The 25,576-nt window shown below is 54.8% G+C and overlaps 1 protein-coding gene across 2 annotated transcripts; it reads right to left on the bottom strand.

Annotated features, from left to right (window-relative positions):
- Window positions 1–1,708: 1,708 nt before the first annotated feature.
- MAP2K2 (mitogen-activated protein kinase kinase 2) lies at window positions 1,709–25,296 on the bottom strand. 2 transcript variants are annotated; one of them, XM_008584405.1, is made up of 10 exons: window positions 25,092–25,296; window positions 18,645–18,791; window positions 14,931–15,008; window positions 13,789–13,840; window positions 13,578–13,702; window positions 12,600–12,813; window positions 10,460–10,524; window positions 9,142–9,203; window positions 7,094–7,139; window positions 1,709–4,171 (listed from the first exon to the last, which is right to left on the bottom strand). In XM_008584405.1, the coding sequence occupies exons 1-10, from the start codon at window positions 25,101–25,103 to the stop codon at window positions 4,061–4,063; spliced, it is 912 nt and encodes a 303-aa protein (XP_008582627.1). In that variant the 5' UTR covers window positions 25,104–25,296; the 3' UTR covers window positions 1,709–4,060. The 2 variants fall into 2 exon arrangements, with proteins under 2 accessions (XP_008582627.1, XP_008582629.1); XM_008584407.1 differs by having other exon boundaries at window positions 25,206–25,294.
- Between the last annotated feature and the right edge of the window lie 280 nt (window positions 25,297–25,576).

Genomic DNA, 25,576 nt, shown 5'->3' on the forward strand with positions numbered 1-25,576 from the left:
ATCCCTCTCTAACCTGTGCTGACCTCTGAGGGCCTTGCTCTGGTTCCCTAGGTGCATCTCTGCAGGCCCACCCCCTTCTGCCCCTGGACAGAAAGGTGAGACTGGGGCCGAGGTTCCGGCACACCTTTTCACCCGTGTTGCACCAGGAGTGCAGAACAGTAGCTCTCTGCAGCCTTGACCCACCTGGCCTGTTGCTCCAGGTGCGGCCTAGGCCCTGGGCCGCCACACCTGGTCAGCTCAGAGGCAGGGAGGAGGGGGGGAGGCCTGAGGCTCCTGCTGGTTTCATTTCCAGCCTGCTTCCCCTTCCTCGCTCCTGCTCCACGCAGGACCCCTGCCTTCTGGGAAACCCTGTGGCAGCTTCCTCTAAACTCCGTTAACCAGGCCCTGGAGTCCCCCGAGAGGGCGGCTGAGTTCCGCTTCTAGGACCTGAGGCTTCCTGCCGGTCACACACCTCCGCCCCCAGCAGCGCGACTGAGCTCGCTGCTCCAGACTGCCCACCTTCTAGAAGGTTCTGTGCTGTTCCTGCCGTTTCCCACCCAGGGTGAGGATTCTCCCCTGTGCGCCTTCCCACTGTGTCCCAGTCTCTGGTCACAGAAAACCCGGTGGCCCCAGGGAGGACTACCTGTTAGAGCCAGCTCCTTCTCTGTGGCAGGGCCGTCCTGGGCGCTGCACGTGCTGAGCAGCGTCCCTGGCCTCCACCCACTCCATGCCAGGAGCTCCCCCCAGTTGTGACAACCACAAATGTCCTCAGACATTGCCCAGTGTCTGCTGGGTGGGGGCACAGAATTATCCCTGTTGAGACCCAATGGGCTAAATAACAGCTGGGAGGGGACAGGGTACAGAAATGATTTAGACCTGTGCTGTCCCTTCCAGCAGCCTCTGGCCACTTGTGGCATTAAAGGTAAAGACAAAGATTCCAAAGACTTTGAATACCCCCCCTCCAAAAAAGGTGAAATACCACACTAGTAATTTCTCATATTGATTATAAGGTGAAATGGTAATATTTTGGCTATACTGGGTTAGATAAAATATACCATCAGATTAACTTCACCTGTTTCTCCTGTTTCAAACATGGCTACTGGCATTTTTTTTTTTTTTTTTGGTGGCTGGCTGGTATGGGGATCTGAACACTTGACCTTGGTTTATAACACTGCACTCTAAACCAGCTGAGCTAACTGGCCAGCCCCTATGATGTTTTTTGGGTTTTTTTGCTACTGGGGAATTTAAATCACAGTTGCAGGGGACAGGAGGGCCTTGCATAGACATCCGCCTGTCATCTCCCACCCTCCAGGGGGCTGCTACTTTTGTAGACCTATTTTATTTTAACTTTACTTGCCCCATCCAGGAGGGCTCGCTACAGCCAGAGAAGGAAACGCAGCCATCCTAGTGCCGGGCCTGATCTGATCCGGGGAGAATTCCATGGGATGAAGCCAGCAGGCGGTCGCCTGTGATCCCGAGCTTTAATAAACCGAATATTTACGGATCCTGCCTGGACACACTGCTGGCTGGCTGAGGGGGGGGGCGTCAAAGCCCGTGTGGCTTTAATTGAGTGGGGTGACGTTTTGGCGGGTCACATATCCCGCCAGCCAGCGGGTGAGCTGCTGAGGACGTCCAGGCGCAGACAGTACCGAAAGGGAAAAGCGACTGCAACGAGGAAAGGGGCCTCGGCAACTGCCTACGCTCTCCGGGGACACTGGGGAAGCACACGTGGTCACAGAAGGTGCTGTTTATTCAGGAGGAAAATATTGAGACGAAAAAAATTGACAAACACTGCATGTTGTTTTCCCGACTAAGCACCAAAAAAAAAAAGAAAGCCAAGCCAAGCCAACACGAATGAAAACACCTAACAACTTAGCAACTCCATGATTTGAGATTCGACTGCTGATGTTTTTTGGGGGAAGAGGAGGACAAAGTGGTCCGACAGAGGGGCACTTTGGATCACAGGTGCGTGCCCCGTGTCCACGGGTGGCCCTCAAACATGGCATCTGCATCTTTGAGACATCTCATAGTTGGTCGTCTTGAGATTTTTAATAAATAACCACAAAAAACCCTCAACAGATGTGTTCAAAACCTTCCAACCACAGGGAGCGAGCTGGAGCCTCAAAGTGTCTGTCAGTCTGTCTGTGTGGTGCCAACTCACGTGATTTATGGAAAAGGGCCTGGCCCACTGCACCAGAGGCACCTGACACCTGGGATGGGGAGTGGGTGTCCCCAGGTGGGTGGCCAGCTTTGGCCAAACCTTTGGGAGCGCCTGAGCTTCATTCCTAGGCCTTGAGTGGGGGTCTCGGAGCAGAGGATGGCTGAGTCTGGGGGTGTCTCCAGGGGATGGGGATGAGGTTGGGGAGAGAGACACGAGGAAACCGTGGCTGTCGACGGTACAAATGCTATTGCCATAACCTAGAAAGAGGTCCCCTTGGAGTCCTTGTTTTTAGAAGCCTAGTTCTAGTGCAAAGTGGGAAAAAATAAAAGGCCACAGTTTCTCTCCTGCCATTCTCTGAGGTCCCGCAGGATCCCGGTGAAAGCTACAGAACAGTAGAACATGCAGCAGGGACCCTGCCCACGGCTTCGCGGCCATGGGGGCAGCACCTGCCCTCCCAACGTGCTGGTGGAGATGCCTCCCTGGTCACACAGTCAGGCTGGGAGCTGTGGGGGGTCGGCCCCCTCCCCCATAGCCTTCAAGCCCAGCTGTGAGATGAGAGAGGGCCCTCACCAACCATGGAAGTTCACCCCCGAGCCCTCCAGGGATGTTCCTGAGGGATCTTGGTTACCCACAGGATGGCATCTGTGTCTGCAGGAAAAACAACACATGAGACTAGAAGGGTCTCCGTAAGAAAAAGATGATCCAGCGGTTCCCACAGGACCACAAGCCCTTCTGCTCAGCCTTCTCCAGCAATCCTTCCCCTGCAATTTGCCCACAGATAAATATCAGCTTGTTTCTATCTTCAGCAAGTATTGGCGGGGGAGGGGGGGGCAGCTCACAGCTTCATCTTCACATAACTCAGAAGGGAGGCCTTCGATACAGCCCAGCCCTGTGCTGCTTCCACCTCAGAGACCTCCATATGTCCCAGGTGATGTGGCCCTGAAGGCAGAAAGGCTGGGCCTTGGGCAACATGTAGACCAAGGGGAGGGTCTGGCGGGAACCCCGAAGACCTTGGGAACTAGGACAAGATCTCATCCATTTTCATGTGCAACCAACTGCAGCTGAACAGTCTGAGGGCCCGAAGCAGTGACGTGCCCAGGCGGTCACTTGTGATTTGCTGGGGGAGCAGAGGTGACAGGGCAACCCACCCACATGCAATGGGCTTGTTGCAAGGGCGGGGGCCCGTGCAGGGCTTATCTGCTGGATCTGCTGGGGTTTTCAACCACACCGACAGCTTGGAGACCCGGCACTTCCTTTCTGCTGAGCCGAGCCTCCGCTCAGCTGCCGCTACGGGGGGGTAGCGGCCTCTGCTCGCTCAAGCGCTAGGAGAGGAAGAGAAGGTCCCTCCTGATGTCCCGCTCTGCTGGGAACAGGCAAGGGCTGCCTTCCCTCCCAGGCTGCGTGATAAGGGACAGAAGCAGCCAGAAAGGGGTGGGAGGAGGAAGCTGAGGCCATCACCACGGAAGGGCCGACTCTGCTCTTCCAAGTGGGCAGGGGTGAGGGCAGGCAGAGGGGCTGTGACACAGACACAGGCGGCACAGCCTTCCTTTTGGGTGAAAAACGTCAGGGTCTAGGGCTTCATCCCTTGAAAAAAGGCAGAGCCGGGTCCTAACGCCATCTTCCCCCTCCCTCCCCGGTCTCCCACGGAAGTTTCTCGACCCTGGGGATGGAACGCAGGCTGACACCCAAACACCAAGTGCAACAGGAGTAGGACGAGCGCGGTTCGCTTTCTTTCCCTGTTTTGTTTTTTAAACCTAAGTAAGCAGGTTCCCAGACGACACGGGAGCAGCAGCCCCCTTCCCGGAGGCGGAGGCCCGCGAGCGCGCCGGCCGGGACGGGCAGGAGATGGTTGAAATGAGGTGTGGCTGGAGGGGTGGGGCGCAGACAGGGACACTGGCCAGGTCCCCACTGGCCGCGGCGTCACACGGCGGTGCGCGTGGGTGTGCTGGGCTGGTTGAGCCGCAGTGTTTTGCACAACCAGCCGGCGAAGTCCACTTCCTCCGCCTCGGACCGCTTGATGAAGGCGTGGTTCTGGAAGGCAAGGGGGGCACGTGAATCGCGGGCCCGTGCATCGGCGGCGACGAGGACCAGAAGCAGTCTCTGCCCAGCCCTGACATGCCATATAGGATAAAAAGCAAAAAACAGAGACACAAAGGACAGCTGGCCCCAGGAGGACATGCTCAAGACAGCAGAGAGGAACCAAACCCAGAGCGGGTAAGGAGCATGTCCCAGGCCTGGGCCGGGGTCTCCCGGACTCCAGAGGCGAGGGTCAGGCTGCCCTAGACTCTCGAGCCAGGGGTCCTCCTGGGCCCTGTGCACACTGGGGCCAGATCCTTCCCTGTGGTGGGGTCGTCCTGGACTCCAGAGGCGAGGGTCAGGCTGCCCTAGACTCTCGAGCCAGGGGTCCTCCTGGGCCCTATGCACACTGGGGCCAGATCCTTCCCTGTGGTGGGGTCGTCCCGGGCACTGCAGGTGCTGAGCAGCATCCCTGGCCTGCACCCACTCCATGCCAGGAGCTCCCTCCAGTCATGACAACCACAAATGTCCCCAAACATTGCCCAGTGTCCCCTGGGGTGGAGCCTCCCTGGGTGAAGACATCTGGTGGAGAATGGCTCTGTGCAGCAGAGCTCTCCATGAAGTTCTCCACCCACGCTACCCCACACGGCCGCTGCCTGCTAAGGAGGCTCGGGAGCCCCGGAGCCGTGGCTCGTGGGGCTGAAGGACCGAAGGCTGACTTCTGGTTCATTTTAACAAACTTAAACAGCCACTCCCGGCTAGTGGTTCCCATACAGGACAGCGCGGTGCTGGAGACTCCCAGTTTGGAAGGGCTGGGTGAGGCCAGTGGACGCTGTCCTGGCTGGCGGGGAGGGGGTGGGGGGCACAGGGTTCCTGCGGAGGGCAGGGGGTGGCATCCGGGACCGCAGGCTCCCAACTGCTGCCTCTCGTGCAGGCTGCAGGCAGGCCAGGTGTCCTCACCTCCCAAGATGTGGGCGTAGGTTTGGGTGAAGGACGTGACAGGGCTCAGTATAACGAGGTTATCCCCAAACAATAGCTAGTTTTTAAGAAGCTGGTTAAAAACGAGCCCTGTTTCAACATTTCAACATTTAATGCTCTTTTGCATTTTATAAGTGCAGTAGTCCTCACTTGTCTGTGCTTTCAGATACCCTCGGTCAACGGCGGTTGGAAAATATTAAATGGAAAATTCCAGAAATGAACTGATAAGTTTTAAATTGAATGCCATTCTGAGCATTGTTAAAGTTGTTCTATTTTATTGGTAGCTACTGCTGTTAATCTCTCACTGTGCCTAGTTCAGAAATTAAACTTTATCATAGGTATGTACATATAGAAGAAAACAGTATGCACAGGGTTCACTACTATCTGCGGTTTCAGGCGTTCACTGGGGGACCTGAAACATGTCCCCTGCAGGTAAGGGGGGCCTACTGTGTATTTTTCTACAAAGTATAGTTATTCCTTATGTCACGCACTCACTCAGCGCATGAGTGCAGGGGTGAATTTTTATCTTCATATGGACACAGACCCCTTCCCACCTGGAGCTCTGGTCTAGTTCCTCTATGCAGACCACAGCAATCGGTCACTACACCTGGGGCACACAGCTGTCGCTGCAGCCAATAGGGATGGGGATTGGGCATTGAGTTGGAATACACAGGATGGAATGGGGAGGAGTATCCTGTGCAAAGGAGCTAAGGTAGAGAGTGGAGGGGGGAGGAAGGGGAAGAGTGGGATCTGACCCTGAGTGCCTATCGGCCTCGGCCAGGGTGCAGCGACCCACTGAAGGCGTGGACTGCTTGTTAAAAACACCACATTTTGGGCCGGCCCAGTGGTGCACTCGGTAGAGTGCGGTGCTTGGGAGCGCGACGGCGCTCCTGCCGAGGGTTCGGATCCCATATAGAGACCAGTCCGCTCACTGGCTGAGCGCGGTGCGGGCGTGAAACCAAGGGTTGCTATCCCGTTGCCGGTCGCGGTACGGGTGCGACACTGAGGGTTGCGATCCCGTTACCGGTCACGAAAAAAGACAAAAAGGAAAAAAAAAAAAACAAAAAAACCCACCACATTCTACCAATTATAAGATGCTCATCTCTGTGTGTCTGGGCATCTGAGATTGATAATCAGTGCCTCACATCTGTAACAGGCACCGTTTTCTTTCTTAGAGGCCCGTGAACAGACAGCATCTCAGACTGTGGCGTCTGCTGACCAAGGAAGGGGGAGTCTAAGGTCGCAGGTCGTGGATGGGTCTGGGGAAGGCACCTGGGTGTGGGACTGGCCCGCAGGAGCTGGGGGAGGGCGTCCTCAATGGCCCACTCTCTAAGGCTGCACATGGGCCTGGGCTCCTAGTGGCCTCCCCATCCCCACCCTGCTGGGGGAGGTGAGTCTCAGTAAACAGCTGGGCTTTACAAGGCACTGAATGGTGGGAGTTTAGAGAAAGGACACCTGAGACCACCCCTCCTAGGAGGGGAGGGTCTGGCCAGGATGAAAGTGTCTGGGTGCCTGGACAGCAATCTCCCACGGCCTGAGGAGCTGGAGGCCAAGGGGGACACACCCAGAGAGCATCAAGACACCCCAGGCCTGCGAGGGGCACACCCACTAGGGTCTCAGGGAAAGGACCACAGGGCCAAGAGCAGCCTCGGAAGCTCAGGAGGTGGGAGCAGCCCAGAGCCTCTGGGCCCACTGTGGCCCCCGAGTAAACCCCCTCAACCCCCCAGACACAGCAGGCCACTTTGCTCTCCCAGGATTCAAGAGGACCCCGGCCAGCTCGATTCTTCCTGCTAATGGACGAGGGAGACTTGCAGAGGGTCCTCAGCTGGGCTCCGAGCTCGACACTCTCCTCCCATCCACACCCCAGCTGGCCCAGGTGCCCGGCGGGGTCTCCCCTCTCTCTGAGGCCCAGGCTGCAGCTGCGCCCTTGAAACCCCAGAGCCAGTTGGCGTGACTCACCATGAGCATCTTCAGGTCGGCTCGCTCTGCTGGGTTCTTAATTAGGCTGGGGGGACAAAGAGGGGATGAGATAGGGTGGTTAGGCAGTGGCTCTGTGGGGACCTGCGTTTCAAGCTGTGGCTGGGCAGCCCATGCCACCCTGTCCTGGTGCCCGGCCTGTGGGGCCTGGACACAGGGCCCCGAGCCCGTTGCTTTGTGTCTGGCCCCTGCTAGGATGATGGGCTCCAATTCTGCCCTTTGGTGTCAGCGACAGGCCAACCTCCAGAAAGGGGAGGGCAAGGGTCTCAGAACAGGAAAGGAGGGAAAGGGAAAGAGGGCAGGAGACCCTTACCTGCCTGGTCAATCAAAAGCCTGGCAGCGGGCCAAGCCCATGGCGCACTCGGGAGAGTGCGGCGCTGGGAGTGCAGCAGCGCTCCCGCCGCGGGTTCGGATCCTATATAGGGATGGCCGGTTTGCTCACTGGCTGAGTGCGGTGCTGACAACACCAAGGCTACGGGTTCGGATCCTATATAGGGATGGCCGGTTTGCTCACTGGCTGAGTGCGGTGCTGACAACACCAAGGCTACGGGTTCGGATCCTATATAGGGATGGCCGGTTTGCTCACTGGCTGAGTGCGGTGCTGACAACACCAAGGCTACGGGTTCGGATCCTATATAGGGATGGCCGGTTTGCTCACTGGCTGAGTGCGGTGCTGACAACACCAAGGCTACGGGTTCGGATCCTATATAGGGATGGCCGGTTTGCTCACTGGCTGAGTGCGGTGCTGACAACACCAAGGCTACGGGTTCGGATCCTATATAGGGATGGCCGGTTTGCTCACTGGCTGAGTGCGGTGGGGCCGGTCTCAAAAAAAAGGACAAAAAAAAAAAAAAGAAGTGCTAGGTTTACTTAATTGGAGCTAATGATATATTAAGGGCCGGCCTGTGGCTCACTCAGGAGAGTGCAGTGCTGACAACACCAAGGCTACGGGTTCGGATCCCATATAGGGATGGCCGGTTTGCTCACTGGCTGAGCGCGGTGCTGACAACACCAAGGCTACGGGTTCGGATCCTATATAGCGATGGCCGGTTTGCTCACTGGCTGAGTGCGGTGCTGACAACACCAAGCCAAGGGTTAAGATCCCCTTACCGGTCATCTTTAAAAAAAAAAAAAAAAGCCTGGCAGCAACCGCAGCTAACTTTCTAAGAAAAATCCCAAGCTTGGGAGTCCAAATGTCAAGTTTTTTCTTCAGAAAAGCAGAATGGTCTAAAGACCAGAGCAGCTTAGGGCCCAATGTTGGTTCTTCAACACAAAGAAAACTCTTTGCGGCGATATAAAAATGTCTACAAGAGGGCTGGCCCGTGGCTCACTTGGGAGAGCGTGGTGCTGATAACACCAAGTCAAGTCAAGGGTTAAGATCCCCTTACTGGTCATCTTTAAAAAGAACCCCCCCCCAAAAAAAACCGTCTACAAGGCCTGCCAGAGGGTCGTGTAAAGGACCTGTGGCACCCTTCACCACCACAAGTGCAGTAGTGGCTGCAAGTTACATGGAGTCCCCAAGCGGCAGCCAGTGGACAAGGTCCACTCAGATACACAGGCCGGCCCCACAGGGGTGGGTCTGTGTCTTCCTTCCTGGTCCTCAGCATGCTTGCACGAGGCCATGTCACAGACGCTACTCAGTCCTTGGCAGGTGGGAAAACCTTGGAAGAGTTGGGGACTCTCCCAGAAGCCTGCTGGGAGGCTGGTGGCCACACCACTGGAGGGATTAGGAAACCGGGCAGAAGTTTTCCTTCTGCTGGCAGATGGCAAGGCGGGAACGATGTGATTTCCAAAGAGCCTGAAATCCTGGTTCACTCCAGGTTTCTGGGACGAGCTGGGACGGTGGCTGGGAACCGTGGCCCAGCAGCCTGGGGAAAGGGAATGGGGCCAGGTGTCCCGCGGAATCCTGCCACCCAACCGGATTGCTGACTGGCAGGCTCGGCTGTAGGTGCGGCCCAGGACCCGGAAGGAACGTCACATCTGGGTTGCCCCACCCGCCTGCCCGCCCGCGGCCAAGCTGGACACCTTACCATTTATTTACAAACTCCTGGAAATCTGGGGTGAAAACTCCGTTGGGCAGCTTGGGGGGAGGCTGTGGAGAACGGAAGGGCAGGGTCAGCCCTGTGTGTCCCAGGGACCCTCACTGTCCTGCCCTCCTTGCCCACGCTGCAGGCCCTGCAGCCACAAGACCCCAACTGCGCTGTGCCTTCCAAAGCCTTTCTCCCATGTGGGGACCATGACCAGCCAGAGGGACAGCTAGTTCTGGAGGTTCGGGAGCCCAAGGAGCCTGGCCTGGCATACATGTCCCTGAGGGGGGATGGCCATGGAAGTGGCTGGGTCATGCCCTTCCTGCTCAGGGTGGAGGAGCCAGTGGCCTCCTAGGAGGACGTGCTTGCTGGGCGGCACTGCCAGGTATACAGTGAGCTGTGTCACAGAGCCACCACCCTGCTCTGTCTTCACCGAGGTTGATCTGGGCAGCTTGTTCCTGCTCAGGGTGGAGGAGCCAGTGGCCTCCTAGGAGGACGTGCTTGCTGGGCGGCACTGCTAGGTATACAGTGAGCTGTGTCACAGAGCCACCACCCTGCTCTGTCTTCACTGAGGTTGATCTGGGCAGCTTGCCTCAGCACTCCAAAGGGCCACTGAAAACACACTGAAGTCCACAGAAGGCCCAAGGAGGGGGACCCGGCCTGGTGGCCAACAGGAAGGGCTTTGGGGTCCAGCTGTAGGCCTGGGAGGTCACACCCCTCCTTCCCCCTGGGTGTGCTCATCTGCCTGGTGGAAATATTCACACTACCCGCTTATTGGGGGTTATGAAGATTAACCAAGAGGACCACAGAACCCGCACAGGAAAGGGTGACCTGTGACCCCCCCGGGATCCTCCTGAGACGTGCTGCAAGGCAAGCCTGGCCCTGCTAGGCTCTCTGAGTCTTCTTCCCAGAGAGGGCCACAACACCTGTCCCTTTCTCTGCAGAAGGGGGAATATCTATAAGTTCACGCACACGACACTCAGCTGAAGAGATGCCGTGTTGCAGGGCTGAAGGACAGGCCTGCCAAGGCTCTGTGTCCCTTGGGACTCGGGAGGGGGCTGAGGTGGGAATTCTGGGTTGGTCTTCATAAAAAAAAAACAAAAAAGCCCATCTCCCTTGGGGATGGGGTGGGTTTGTGCAGCGCAGTAGAGAGGAAGGTTATAACCTCCTATCAAAGAGTGGTCTAGATCTACCATGCGACCCCTCCCCAACAAAATCAATAGCCCGGTCTTAGAATTCTTTTCTTTCTGGTAACATATTCCAGCAGGAAAGGCTTTACCTCCCGGCATAAAGAGACACCAAAGGGGCCACAGGTACGAACCTCATTCACAATATAGTCCAGCAGCTCGAAGATGGCCATGGCCGGCCGGCTGTCCATCCCATGACCTACATGGGGGAGAAACACAAATGGGGGTGAGGGGGGTCAGTGACCACCTCAATCCTGGTGAAGGTCAATGTCTCCAGGAGCTGAATGTGTCTGAGTGCCCCTTGCCCACTCCAGCCTAGACCAGGGGCAGGGGTGGGCGTACCGAGCCACGGGACAAAAGGGTACTGAGCTCCTGTCCCTGGGAAAGTGACTTCACTCCCAAGCCTCTAGTGAATTAAAAAAAAAAAGCCAAAGCGAACATGGGCATTTTTTGAGAAGTCACACATTTGGCACCGTGCTGCTTTCAGGCCGTGCCAAAGTTGTGACCCTCTGCTTTCTGGAACAATGGGCGGGGCAGAGGAGGGGGTGCTGACCTCCAGCAAGGACAGCAGCGTGACCCTGCATGGAGCTGCTGGTGGTGGCAGCAGCAGGCCCTGAATGCCGCTCAGCACAGGGGACCAGCTGGGGGTTGCGGACCCCTGTCAGAGACCCAGCTGGCCAGGTCCAGGCTTGGCAGCTGGACTTTCGCCTCCTGTCCCTATCCTGGAATGGGCATGTAGGCCGGGCCCACGGGCTGGGGAAGGTGCTGGCGGGCTCTTGCTCCAGGGAGGGGCCTCAATGCCACGTGGGTGTGGCGACTGGGAGGAGCAGGGGCCAGGCCTGAAGACAGAAACTGGGTGCCTCTCCCCTTGGCTGAGATCAAGACACCCAAGTAATCTGGTTGCAGGGGAAGAAACAGATTTGAAAATACTGTTAAAATCACTATTGAACAACCCAAATGTCTGTCCACAAAACATGATCCATCCACACACTGGAACATTACTCAGTCATGAAAAGGAACGAGGCGCTGACATACACTACCATGTGCATGGACCTTGAACACGTCACACAGAGTGACAGACACCAGACACAAAAGGCAACACAGTGTGTGATTCCATTTATATGAAATGTCCACAACAGGCCAATCCAGAGAGACAGAAAGTGGATCGTGATTGCCAGGGGCTGGGGGAGGGAATGGGGAGTGGCTGTTAATGGGGATGGGGTTTCCTTTTGGGGTGATGGAATGTTCTGGAATTATGGGTGTGGTGATGGACGTACAAAATCGTGAAAGTACTAAATCCCACTGAGTTGTATACCTTAAATAAGCGAATTGTACTGTATGTGAATTACATTTCAATAAAGTTGTCATAAAACAAACCAACAAATTACAACATCTAACTTAACTCTCTTCCTGTCACCTGACTTAAGCAAACAAAACAAAACAAAAATCACAGGAACCCAAGAGCTGGTTGGTGCCTCTGCACCTTCCGCCAGGACCCTTCCCTGCTATCCCCGGGAGTGGCCACAGCGTCCAGCCTGACGTCTCCAGGGCAGGGAGCTCCCTGTTCAGGGGAGCGGCCTCTCTAAGCACAGGTGTTCTCCAGGAGTCCAGGTGTTCCCCCAGTGCCTGGTGCCCTCTGTTCCCTCCCAGACTACGTTCGGGGCTGAATCCAACAAGCCACCTAAGGAAATTCTGAGTCAAAGTCTCAGCGTAGGGGCTGGCTGGTTAGCTCAGCTGGTTAGAATGCAACCTGGTAACACCAAAGTCAAGGGTTCGGTTCCCCATACCAGCCAACTGCCAAAAAACCCCAAAAACCCCAAAAAACCCAGGTCCTCAATGTTAGGGCTCCCCAGAAGAATGGCCCAAACACAGCAACGTGCTAACTGCAGCGTCCAGGCGGTGAGGATAAGGGTGTTTGCTCACTGGGCAATTCCTCCCACTTTTCCGTGTGTTCGAATGTTTTCGTGATAAAATGTTGGAAAAACCAACCAACCCAAGGCTTGGCTGAGGAGTTAAGTTTCTAGATCCCTCCAGCTGGCAACAACAGGTGCAGCTGCCCTGGACCTAACAGGTTTGGGGCGCTTGCTGCGTCGAGCTCTGTCCCCAGAAACCCCAGGACCATCTGAGGACTGCTGACAGCAGCTAGCACCATGCAGGGGACAGGTGGTGCTGGATGGAGCCAGAGGGGAGGCAGCTGCCACCCCCGGGTGTGCCAGTCCCTGCGTGCGTAGGTCACCGCCCTTCCAAACGGGAAGTCACAGACTCAGGCCATACCGCTGATGGGGCGCCCGGGGGGTCTCGGCCGTGGTGAGATGCTGTGAGGCTCTCCTTCTGCCCCGTCGACCATGGGCCGGCCAAATATGGCCTCCAGCTCCTTGGCATCAGGCGGGGGTATAGGGTACCTGCCAATGGACAGCTCCACCAGAGACAGGCCCATGCTCCAGATGTCTGACTGCACCGAATAGTGTGTGCCCTGCAACCGCTCTGGCTGTCGGGGGTGACAGGGGAGAAAGAGGAGTCCTGAGGGGGAGGGACGGCGGCTGGAACACGCAGGGCAGGCGTGGCCCATCCCGGCCCTGGCCACCCCTCCTCCCACGGCTGCAGACAAAAGCAGCAGAAAGAGAGCAATTCCACCTCCCCCCGCGCTCCCGGCCCTGGAGGCCTCACCCGTAGCCCTTGCCAGGGAGACCCTGGGCCTGGGGCTCTGCACGGGTGCCAGGACTGCTTGTGAAAAGCCCATGATGCTCAGAGCTTCTGGAAAAGGGCAATGGGTCCCAGGAGGACAGAGAGCTGCCCCCTTTTCCAGGATGATCCAAGACTAGCTTTTCAGAATCTGCTCCTGTGATCCACTTGGCAGGTTCCTGACCACCTAACCATTTCCTAAAACCCTCGGGAGTCCAAGTTCTTGGTTCAGAAATTAAGTGCCCTCCTTGACTGGAGTTTTACTACCAATAGAAAGAACCCAGGGAGGCACTTCCAGAGAGACAAAATCCTCAGTGAGAAGATGATTGGAATTCAGACTTTGACAGAGGGCTGGTTGGTTACTTCAGTGGTTAGAGTGTGGTGCTGGTCACACCAAGGTGCAGGGTTTGATCCCTGTACCAGCCGGCCGCCAAAAAAAAGAGAAAGAATTTAGAATGAAGGGGAAATCCCAGTAAAGCCAGAAATAGATTATGGGGACATGCTGGCTTTCTGAAAACTTCCTGGCAACGGGAAGAGCAGATTGGAAAGGGGAGAGGTGAGAGAACTTACAGACATGTAGGACCGAGTCCCCACAAAGGAGTTGGCCATGGAGTCGATGAGCTGGCCGCTCACCCCGAAGTCACACAGCTTGATCTCGCCTCTGGAGTTGACCAGGATGTTGGAAGGTTTCACGTCTGAGGAGGGAGCAGGCCATGCATGGGGGACACGCGACACCCACCCGCTATTCTGCTCACCCAGAGAGCGCTGGGGTCCTTCTTACCTCGGTGCATGATCTGGTGCTTTTCCCGAAGATATGCCAAGCCCCGGAGAACCTGTGGGGGAGCCACAGCACAGGGGTCAGAAGGACGATGCCACCAGGGGGGCTTTCCCCCTGAATGACTACAGCGTGTGGGACAAGCCGTGGGAACCCTATTTCAGGCTGCGTTGATCTTGCCAGGGTGGTGAGGCCAGCACCACAGGCTGGTAGGGATGTACACAGACCCACTGACTATCACATGGCCACCCACGGGTGAGGCCTATGCTGTCACTGACTCCATGCTAAAGAGGTGGGAGCCGAGGCCCACAGAAGCTCAGACAGCAGCCAACATGCCATTAGTGAGCCGGGGAGTGTCCAGCCCGCCAGCCAGGCGTGGACACAACCTCATGCCCTGGAGTTCCTGCGGCTGTGCTAAGGCTGCCCTGGACTGAATGGGTTAAGGGTGTGGTGGGCTAGGCCACTGGTGTCTTATTCAATCCCAACGCCTGTCCAGCCAGGGGAGTATTATTGCCATCTTACGGGCAAAGACACGAGCTCCTAGAAGTAACATGCTCTGCTGAGATCACACGGCCAGCCGGCACAACCCCCAAACCCCAAGGCTCTGCCAAGCTGCTGGGCAGAAGATGTGGCCATAGAGATGCCCTGTCCCATCCCCTAAAGACATTTTCTGACAGCCAGAGGGAGCATGGTCAGAGGTTTTAGTGTTCCCTGTGCCGCCCCAGGATCTCCCCTTCAACAAGTGCCCGTCCAATGCCATCTGAATCCTTGTGGCCAGTGGTGTCCGCCCATCACGAGATGGGGAGGGCCTCCACAAAGGGGACAACAGCCATTCCCCCCGGAGCTGTCCCACAGCTCCAGCTGGGCCTAACATAGTGTGGTCAGACAGAGACCCTTCGGAGCTAGGAGGGATCTGCCACCTGCACTCAGCACATGGGGATTCGAGGACCCCAAAGGGAAGTCACTTGCTCAAACCCCTGTGGTCGGTGGACACGGCAGTGGCTGCTATCTTTGCAGGGGCCACACAAACACTTGCCCATAGCTTGGGGTGGCTCCTCCAACCCCGGCCACACAGAAGGGGCAGGTGTGGGCACAAGCTCTTGCGAGCAAAGGACCAGGGCACAGGTGGGTGACAGGTGGAGACTCACCGCGATGCTGACCTTCCCAAGGATCTCTTCGGGAATCCTCTTGGCCTCTTTCAGCACTTGGTCCAGGGAGCCACCGTCCTGGGGGTTGCACAGGAGGGAGAAAGCAGACTGCTCTGACTGGCTGGCCAGGAAGGAAGGGCTGTGTTTCCCCACAGGCAGGCCAGAAGGGCTGGTATAAAAGTGAGATGTTTCCCCCATTCTTGGCAAGGTGGTGGTCTATTTCCTCCGTGGGAAACAGAGGCCAGACCAGAGCCAAACTCCTCTGGCCCCTGCTGCCTTCAGGGCCCTGAGCCCACAGAACAGAACCAGAACACCCATGTGCTCCCTCACACTGTCCTTTCCTGCAAAGGGGCCGTCCTGCTGGCCGCGTGACTCAGCCTTCCTGAGTTCACCATGCCAGGGGCTTTGCTCAGGTCAAGGCCAAAACCCTGGTTGGGAGCTCAGACAGACACAGGGATGGGTGCTGCATGTGGCCTGCCCACCGGGCTCTATGCAGTGTGGGAGCGTGTCAGGCTTGGAACCGGTGAGGCCTGGCTTCTCGGGCTTGGGTTCTATTCCCAGCAGACCAACTGCAACCACACTCGGGAAGGCAAACGTGAGGACGAGGAGGTGACACTGGGAACACTCAGGGCAGGAGAAAGGAGATGAAGCAGGTCGCCTGAGTGTCCAGGTCCCCTACATGGCTTCCTTGCTGAAGCTGACTGCTTCACTTCTTGGCACCTGTCCTGTGTCTGTCCCCTGTGCTCCCAATGAGGAAAGGTGAGGAAGAGTGGGACCTGATGCCTAAGTGTGTGTGCTCTGAAGAGGTGACATCAGTAAGGTGGGCTTTGCCTGAGTCACAGAGACAGGATGTGGCACAGGAGATACTGCAGTGAGGTCTCTGTGACCCCAGATCTCACTTTGTGCATGACTGTACGCTTTTGTGTGTGTGTGTGTGTGTGTGGTGTGTATTTTACACATTCTTGAATTTTTATTTTTCTTAAGCAGGCAGCGCATGAATACATTTTTCTTACAAAAAAATTCTAATGTATATAAATAACCCTCTGATGGCCCAGAAATTTTACTTCCTCCCTAGAAGTGTGACTTATATTCTTGCAGAACTTTCTATGCATTTACACACACACCCATATGCATAGGGAAATACAGAGTATATAAATGGGCTCACACTGCATATCCCCCCCAAAGTACATCATTGGGGATTTTCGCTTTTGGTACACATGTGTGGATTTCATTTTATCCCTGCAAAAAGGCTCAGTATCATTCTGTAATCAGCCCGAACTGATGGGCAAGTCTGATTTTTCATTACTGTAGAACAAGGGAGTGCATTCTTCAGTAGATTTGACTAGAACCCAGGAAATACCAAGAGGCGACTCTGCGTGGTCAGGAAGCTGCTTGCGTCCACTCTTACCCTAGCAAACCCCATTGCCCACAACATGTTCACGCCCCAAGTTCTCCCAATATTAGCATTGGCCACAGGGCAGCAGCCATCCTGCACTCCTAAACCCTAGGTGCCAACAGGCACTGGCCAGGAGAGGTTTAACATTCTGCACCAAATCTGTGCTGCTTATATTAATAACTATATTTATCAATACACAAATATATAAATTAATTATATAACATATTCATTATATACAATTAATGATATTAATATATATTATATAACAGTTATAATAATACTATAATTACGAGACCCATTATAGTTAGGGGGTCTTGTCTCGCAAGCTGGAGCTGGAATCTACCAGATCACAAACAAGAGCCAGTTTGCACACAAACCTTGTGCAGAGATGAAACCTCGCCTCAGATCAGGGAAGAGCTCCACAGTACGGGGATCCTGACTAGGTAGAATGTCACATGACTGGAAAGAATGAGAAATGAAGCTGACGTAGAAACACAGGGAAACGGCCGCACAGCAAGGACGACAGCGGGGTTCTATTCAACAATCTGTGTGTGCCGAGCCCCACTTGTGGATCTGCTCATTCAGTCCTCACCCAGCAGGGACTTCGAACTCCCTGACTTTACAGAAGTTGCAAGAGTCACGCCCAGTCACATGGTGAGAGGACATATGGGCCACACCTGAACACGTGTCATTTTATGTGTGTGTTGTATACGTGGTCTACTGTCTCCAAATACTCATTACAAAAGCAGAGAAGAAAACTGGGGCTGGGCGGTTAGCTCAGTTGGTTAGAGCATGGTGCTGATAACACCAAGGTCCAGGATTCAGATCCCTATACAAGCACTGCCAAAAAAAAAAAAAAATAGAACGAGGAGGTTTTAAAGGATGAGCCCAGTAAACACAAATAGGATGGCTCCATTCCCTCCTGCATCCCGGCGGTGCCTTTGGTGGCCTGCTGGGTGCTAGCACCCACTCTGGGGACCACTGTTTTAAATTCACCAAGAACAGAAGGTGGGGGCTGCGTTGTGATGCTCTGCGTTTGCTGCATGGAAGGCAGGAGACTTTGAGAGCTAAGTCCCAATGTGAAGGTAGACCAGGCAGAGCTCCCAAGCAGACATGCTGCAATACAGAGGGGACAGAGTGGCTGCCTCAGACCACAAAGCTCCTTCTCATCCTTTTCTCGCCTGCATGATGACTGTGTGAGGCAGGAGGGGCAGACACGACTGCCCCTCCCAGGTTAAGGACAGGGGCTCTGCGACCAGGTGCTGCCTTGCTCGGATGGCAGGGTTAAAAGCGGGGCGGGGGAGGGGGGCAGGCCTTGCTCAAATTCATTTCCTGCTTTCATTACAAAACTGTCACAGGGGCCAGAGCGTCTGCAAGGTGTAACTGAGGCCAAGCCACGCCGCATCCTGGTTTTGCAAGGGGAGATGTGCAGCAGGAGGCTGAGGCCTGAGCAGGGTGGTTCACAGGGGGCATTTCCTCCCGGGGCCCTCAACTCTGAACACTTCTGCTTTTGTTACACTCAATCCCACCCATGTCTGAGCTTCAAAACCAGCGTGTCTGCATGAGGGGGCACATCAGCAGCCACTGCTGGTTGACAAGATGACAGGCGCCCATACCCCACCCTAGACTGTGATCCCGCAGACACAGGCAGGCGTGTAGGCATGGGGCTGGCCTGCCATCAGCTCCTCAAATAGCCCCTCTTTCCTCAGAGGGCCACATGGAAACTGCGATCGATTATAATTGCATACACTCTGAACCCAGCAATTCCACTGCAGGACTTTGCCCTCCAGGTGTGCCTGCAGATGCACAGGGATGGTGGCCACAGCATTACTTGCGATGGAGCAGAGACTGGAAATAAGCCAAGTGCATGACAACAAAGGTGAGCATAGTAAGTCACCAGCCAGATACACGCACACGCTGGACTGCTGCATGGCGGGCAGAAAGATGGGCACAGCGCTCTCTATGCTGACAGGGAACGATTTCCAAGATGCATCAAGTGAAGTCAAGTTGGGAAGGGGAAGGGAGTATTTAAATAACTGAGGCATCTACCAATGCACTCACTCGTGTGGGCACTGACCACCCCCAGAGATCCCTTTGAAACTGGAGCGTTGTGGCCTCTGCGGACGGCGGACCCACGGGTCCCAGTGGGGAGACATCCTTTTCCCTGGACCACCTCCTGTTCTGTGGGAATTCCTGATCCTGTGCATGTGCACCTGGTCACAAGGCTGGGGGTTCTGGGGACCCCTGCTTGGTTTCCAGGTCACAAGAGACCCTCCCTGGCCACCTCCCACCACCCTGGTGTCCCCCGCTGCACTCACCATGTGCTCCATGCAGATGCTGATCTCCCCGTCGCTGTAGAAGGCCCCGTAGAAGCCCACGATATAGGGGGAGTTGCACTCGTGCAGAACCTGCAGCTCGCGGATGATCTGGTTCCGGATGGCTGGCTTGATCTCAAGGTGGATCAGCTGCGAGGGGACAGGGTCAAGATCAGGATGCTTAGGGGTGCCAGGGTGGGGGTGGAGGCTTTGGCCTTTTGCCCTGGAGGCATTCACAACAGTGTTCAAGACCAGCTGAGCCCTGACAATTCCACTTCTAGATGTCTGCCCAAGAGCCCTGAAAACATACATCCACACAGAGACTTGTCCACAAACGTTCACAACAGCACGATTCTTAGTAGCCAAAAGGTGGAGACGCCCAATGTCCCTCAGCAGATGAATGGATAAACAGAATGCAGCCCATCCACACACTGGAACATCACTCAGCCACGAACAGGAGCGAGGCTCTGACACGCTACAGCATGGATGAACCTTGAACACATCACGCTCAGTGACAGATGCCAGACACAAAAGGCCAACATCCAGCATAGGTGAATCGATAGGGACAGAAAGCAGATTAGGTTGCCAGGGGGTGGTCAGAGAGAGACTGGGAAGTGACTGCTGATGAGGACAGGGTATCTTTTTGGGGGAATGGAAATGCTGTAAAACTGACTGGTGATGGTGGTACAAAGCTGTGAATATACTACAAATCACTGAACGGCACACTTTAGAAGGGGGCGTTGTACAGTATGTGAATTACATCTCAATAAAGCTGTTAAAAAAAAGACTGACAGAGCAAACATTTTTTACTTGTCTATAGTAGCAGCTGGGTTAAGAGGATTTTTCTTGCCACCAAAACAAAGTACCAGCCTTTCCCAAAACTCAGATGGGGTGATTACTCCGCCTTGACCCCTCTCTCAGCCAGGGGTGGGTGCAGTTGGAGCCCCTTCCTACCTCCAGGATGGAGACACCGCACTGAGGCCGCCCCCTGAGGATTCTAACCCTCTTTCCTTGTGAGTTCCACATGAGTTCAAGTCAGCCGAGGAAATCACTGTCAAATTCATCACGTTTCACAAGGTGAGAAGCCAAAGGACCCTCTCAAGATGGGCAGAAAGGATGCCTGATAAAATGCCATGATCAACTCCCAATGACAAACCCCAACGGAGCCAAGAACCCAAGGAAATCACTGTCAAATTCATCACGTTTCACAAGGTGAGAAGCCAAAGGACCCTCTCAAGACGGGCAGAAAGGATGCCTGATAAAATGCCATGATCAACTCCCAATGACAAACCCCAACAGAGCCAAGAACCCGCCACCCAGCAAGAAGGAACCTGGGGCTTCGGGTCAACGTCTTGGCCAGTTAAAGGCTCGCACTCCAGCCATCGCGGTAAGACAGGAAAAAGATCCAGTGTCTATGCGTGCATTATGGAGTCAATGCCAGGTCAATGGGTATCTGAAAATGATTGTCATTGAGTCAACAAATGTTTGTGTAGAGAGTCAGTCACAGGGCGGCCAGTGGTGGAGAGAAAGAGACGGCTAAGACGCTCACTGCATGGAGGGGAAAACTGGGTAAAAGGACGCCGACCTGGGAGAAATGAACCCGGGTGTTGTCTTCCCACTGCTGTTTCCTGAGCACCTGGGTTAATTTCTTGAAGGCAGGGTAGGAGTCGCCAAAAGGACAAGGAGGGTGAAGGGGATCCCCCTACAGTTGGAGGGACAAAGAGCTACCTGTTGGAGGGCACGAGACATGAAGGAGCACGAGCGAGTTCAGGGGTAGCAGGATGCAGACCATGGCGACCCCGTGGGGCAAGAGTGGGGGGCTGAGGGGGCTCACCAAGCCTGTGACCTCGAGGCCCTGGCAGGTCCCTCTCCCCAGGCAGAGTCACGTCCACCTTGACTGGAGCCCCCGGCTTTGACTGCCCCTTGTGTTCTGCTTCTCCACCCAACCCAGCCTGCCGAGTCCAGCTCTGGCCATGGGCCCCTGGGATGCCCCACTCCTGCCACAGCCACTCCCAGCATGGTAGGGGGGGTCACCCCAGAACCCCAGGATGCTCTTTCCTCCAGCAGGACTGAACCTGTAAGGTGAGGACCAACATCCACATGTACATTTCTTTCTTTCTTTTGGCGGCTGGCCAGTACGGGGATCTGAACCCTTGACCTTGGGGTTATCAGCATCACACTCCAACCAGCTGAGCTCACTGGCCAGCCCCTCAAATGCACATTTCAAAAGGGTCTGATATTGAAGCTCCGCTTCTATGTGGAGGCGGAGAGGCTAACTCTGGGAGGCGAGGGGGGCGTACACAGCAAGGCGCACGGACAGACCCAGCACTGTCCAAGGAAATATGACGCCAGCCGCGTACTTGATTTTAAGATTTTAAATCATCCAGTTGCTGCTGCGTTTAGAAAAGTAAAATGCAACAGGTGAAATGAACTTTTCACGTATTTTGCTTAACTGATGTGCCAAAGAATTTTCATTTAGATGTTTGACTGATGTGAAAATAAGAGATTTTTTCTTCCACACCAAGCCCTTGAAAACCATTGTGTTTTGCACAGATGGCACACCTAGATTTGGACTGATCGCATCTCAAGCGTTCAGGAGCCACATCTGACCAGGGGCTGCCCTGGTGGGCGGTGGGGCTCTCGACCAATAACTTCAAAGGCACCGTGTATGGAAGAATGACAGGGAGAACAGCGAGAGGGCACTGGGCTTTCAGAGAAGAGGACGTGGCAGGCAAGACTTGGCAGAACTGGATGAAATCCCTTGAGTCCTCACTGTAAAGTAAGAGCTTTCTGGAACGCTGTGGTGCAGAAGACCAGCGTGCGTGGGGCTGCTGCTGCCTGGTCTCTGTCTCAGTGTCCTGTGGTATCTGGGGCTTGCAAAGTAAGCTTTCCAGGTTGACGAAGACCAGAGGGTGTGGAGAGAAAAAGGAAGAAAGAGGAGCAGGTGGGAAGGGAGGGGAACGCTTTTGAGCACCCATGTGCTTAGAGATTCGCCCTGACAACCCTGGGGGGCAGGGGTAACTGCCCCATCTCAAGGATGGAGCAAGGTGGGGTTCAGAGACTCTGAATCGTGTTCCCGGTGGCACCACCTCAAGGAAAGCCAAAGCCTGGGTGAGCAGCTGATTCACTACGAATGGTGTTAGGTGCTCAGAGCAAGCACCAGGCCCAGCTAGGAGATGAAGTCGCTTTTTCCTGAAGACTGAGGATTCTGAGTCAGGAGTGGAGTTGGGCTGTACAAATGAGGAAGGGCTTTCCTGGGCGACAGTGAGGAACAGAAGGAAAGGGACAGGCCAGCCTGCAGCGCCCACAGGGCTGGGCCTGTAGTGACCTCCGCAACACCCTAAATCCTGGGTTGCGAGCTGATGGTTCACGAGCTCATCAGCCAGCAGATGCGTGTGGCCCAATCGTGTTTCCAGACACTCTGAATTAGCTATTATCAAATATCAGAAGAGGTGGATCCTGCTGCATGAGGCTGTCATTTGCTCGTGTGCCAACCTAACACACATCGCAGGTCTCTGTGGGCACCTGGCCCAGCACTTGGAGGTGGCCCCTTGATGAGGAAAGCCCTCCACGGTAAAGACCTCAAATTGCACAAAATAGCCCTCAAACTGCAGGTGATGCGATCTGAGGATGACCCCTTCACAGCTGGAAGCAGGAAACCAGTTAGGAGTCGGGCCAGAGACCAAGAGCGCAGTGGATTCTGGAGGCTGTGGCCCGACAGCTGCTCCCAAGTGAGGGTCCATACTCAAGGACAAACCCGAGAGGATTCAAACCCAGCTCAGACGCTGACCCAATCAGCCTCAGTTTTCTCACCTGCAATATGGAGCTGTCGCTCGATTTTAAGGAAAACACAAGTCAAGGTGTTAGCATCCGCTTTGACACAGGGTATTGCTTGCAAGATGGCAGCTAGTGTGGTTATGCAGCCTCAGGCAGGTCACATGACTGCCATTCTAGAAGCCAGAACAGATCAGTGAAAAGCAAGGGCAAGGCCAAAAAAAACACTTCTTTGCTACAAGTACACAGAATTCAAAGAAGCCCTGCGTGCCCAACACACAGAGTAAGTCCTTCGCCAATGTCTCCTGGCCCAAGTAATACAGAGATTCTGTGCCTATGGCTCTCAGAAGAACACTGAAGGAGTCCAGAAAGCCACACTCTAGTCCAGAAAATGTTTACAAATAAGCACCGTAAACATCAAGAGACGGTTTTGCTTGGGACTTCTAGAACTAGTCTTGTTGGCATAAGTCACACAGGTTGGGATAATCCTTGCTGACCAGAGGGATGCTGGCAACTAAGGCTGCTGGCCACAGAGAGGGGTCTGCACAGGCCTGTGGGCGTCTGCCTTTGGAGATCTGTTTGCAGTAAGTCCTTATGATACATGTGGAATTCACATTGTTTTCCAGAGGAATTCGGAATTGTATTTGCACCCTTCAGCCTAATGAAGGCCAAAAGTCCCCTGGGGTGAACTGGCATTCTGAATGGAGCCCCTGACCTCCAGACTGGCTGAAGGTGCCCGGTCTATAAGGGAGAGATAGCCCTGAACCACGATGACATCCAGCTAGACTACCTTCCTGCTCAATGTGTCTTCTCCTACTCCCATTGCCTTCGCCCCTTTATCAAGCAAACAAAAACTTCTAATTTTAAAAGAATTATAGAAGCACAAGAAATTGCAAGAATAGTACAGAGAGGCCTGTGTACCCTTCACCCAGCTTCCCCCATAGACGACATCTTGTTTGACGGAAGGATGATAGCAAACCAGAAACTGACATCAGGACAATACCACTCACTAGACCACAGAACCTATCCGGCCACGCCTTCCACAGTTTTAAGCACCCGAATCTTACATTATAGGCCACAGCAAAACTGTAGATAAACTGCTGGTGTAATCTCCACCTTTCAGCTGGTGCACTGTGCTGTGGACACACATGGGAGGTACAGGGTTCACGTCCACTGCACGGCACATCAGGGACTGCCTGGAAGACACCCTGACTGGCCCGAGACGCCCTTGGTTCTGGACACATACTTGGACCGGTGCTCTGGTCCTGAGGCCCCTTATTGCTGTCTGAATCACATGTTTGCCTTTTCACTACCCGTGCTGCAGGTGACGGCAGACCCAAGATTTCCAGGGCTGCTCTGATTTTTGAAAAGGCTGCCTACAGTAAGGGGACAGAAATAGAAAGTCCGTGGCTGCAGATTTCAGGAGGGAGGGAGGTGTTCTAGAGGAGAGGAGAAATAGCTGCAGAGCTAAATCCCAACAGAAACTGAGTGCACCGTTCCTGGGAACCGCAGGCCCCTGGAGCGATGCGGGGACCAGCACGGATCCACCCATGCAGGGGCTGCCCAGGTTTCTGAGGACTCAGTTTGGAGAACTACAGGGTGATGGGCTTCCAGGAAAAGGTGGCTTTCTACATCTGAAGATCTCACCTGAGGAGCTGGACAACTTGTCAACACCAAGTCCCCCCAGTTAGGTGTTCAGGAGCCACTACATCCAAATGGTCACGCCCTTGTCATCTGAACTCCCTATGTCTCCTGGGGACTCTTCTCAAACACACAGTGGAGAAGCTGCATTATGGCGGCAGGGGGGCCCCCAGGATGAGCGTGCTCATTAGCACCAGGGTCTGTGGTTGAACTCCCTATGTCTCCTGGGGACTCTTCTCAAACACACAGTGGAGAAGCTGCATTATGGCAGCAGGGGGGCCCCCAGGATGAGCGTGCTCATTAGCACCAGGGTCTGTGGTATCCCAAAGCACGGGGGATGGTCAACTTTATGTGTTCATTAGGCCAGGCCATGGTGCCCAGCTGTTTGGTCAAACACCAGCTGAGATGTTGCTGGAAAGGTATTCTTAGATATTATGAACGTTTAAATCAGTGGACTCTGAGTAAAGCAGATGACCCTCCATAGCATGGGTGGGCTTCATCCAATCAGTTGAAGGCCCAAGAGAAAAAAAGACAACGACCCCCTAGGAAGAGGGAATTCTGCCAGCTGATGCCTTTGAACTTGAGCTGCAACTTCAGCTCTTCCCTGGGTCTCCTGCCTGCTCTGCTGGCCGGCCCTACAGATTTCAGAGTTGACAGCCTCCATACTTGCATGAGCTAATTCCTTAAAATAAATCTCCTATTCTGTGTACACACACACACACACACACACACACACACTCTCTCTCTCTCTCTCTCCCCCCCCCTTACTGGTTCTGTTTCTCTAAAGAACCCTGACTAATGGACTAATATTCCTAAAAACACCTTTCTCCAGCCAGCCCGCCCATTTCTGGGATATCCAGACATTTCTGGGAATCTGAATTTAAAATGTTCTCGAAGGCAGAAGTCAGAGCCAGTCAGAAAGCACAGGCCTGGTCACCTCCCGTTTGCAGAGGGGACCGGTCCCTGCCACACACTGACTGACCGACCACACAGCACAGGGACAGGATGCTTGCCCTGCTGCCAGTCGCTCCTCACCTTTCTGGCCATGATGAGGCCGGAAGGTCTGTGCTGCACTTTGGTGACCACCCCGCCATTGCCGGCTCCCAGCTCTGAGATCCTCTCGAAGTCATCGTCCTTGAGCTCACCAACCTTGGCCTTCTGGGTGAGGAAGGCTTCCAGCCGCTTCTTCTGCTGCTCATCAAGTTCAAGCTCCTCAAGCTTCTTCTGCAGGTCCACCAAGTTTGCTCTGCAGAGACCCCAAAGGCAAGGGTTAGCAAAGAACGTGCCAGCCACCGAACGATAACAACACCCGCACCATGTTTCCTGCATGGCTACGGCGTGTCAAGCCCCAGGAGGACACAGGGATGGAGGGGACCTGATTCCTGCATTCCATGGGCTCACAACATAGCAGAAAAGAGTGACATGTGTATCCCCTGCAGACCAGAAGCTAAGGCCAGCTCCCGGGGACGACACCTCGATCCCCGCTTACAAAGGCTAGGAGGTCTTGTGACCTTGAGGAC

Source organism: Galeopterus variegatus, unplaced genomic scaffold, assembly GCF_000696425.1.
Source record: "Galeopterus variegatus unplaced genomic scaffold, G_variegatus-3.0.2 Scaffold3258, whole genome shotgun sequence".
NCBI classification, from domain to species: Eukaryota; Metazoa; Chordata; class Mammalia; order Dermoptera; family Cynocephalidae; genus Galeopterus; species Galeopterus variegatus.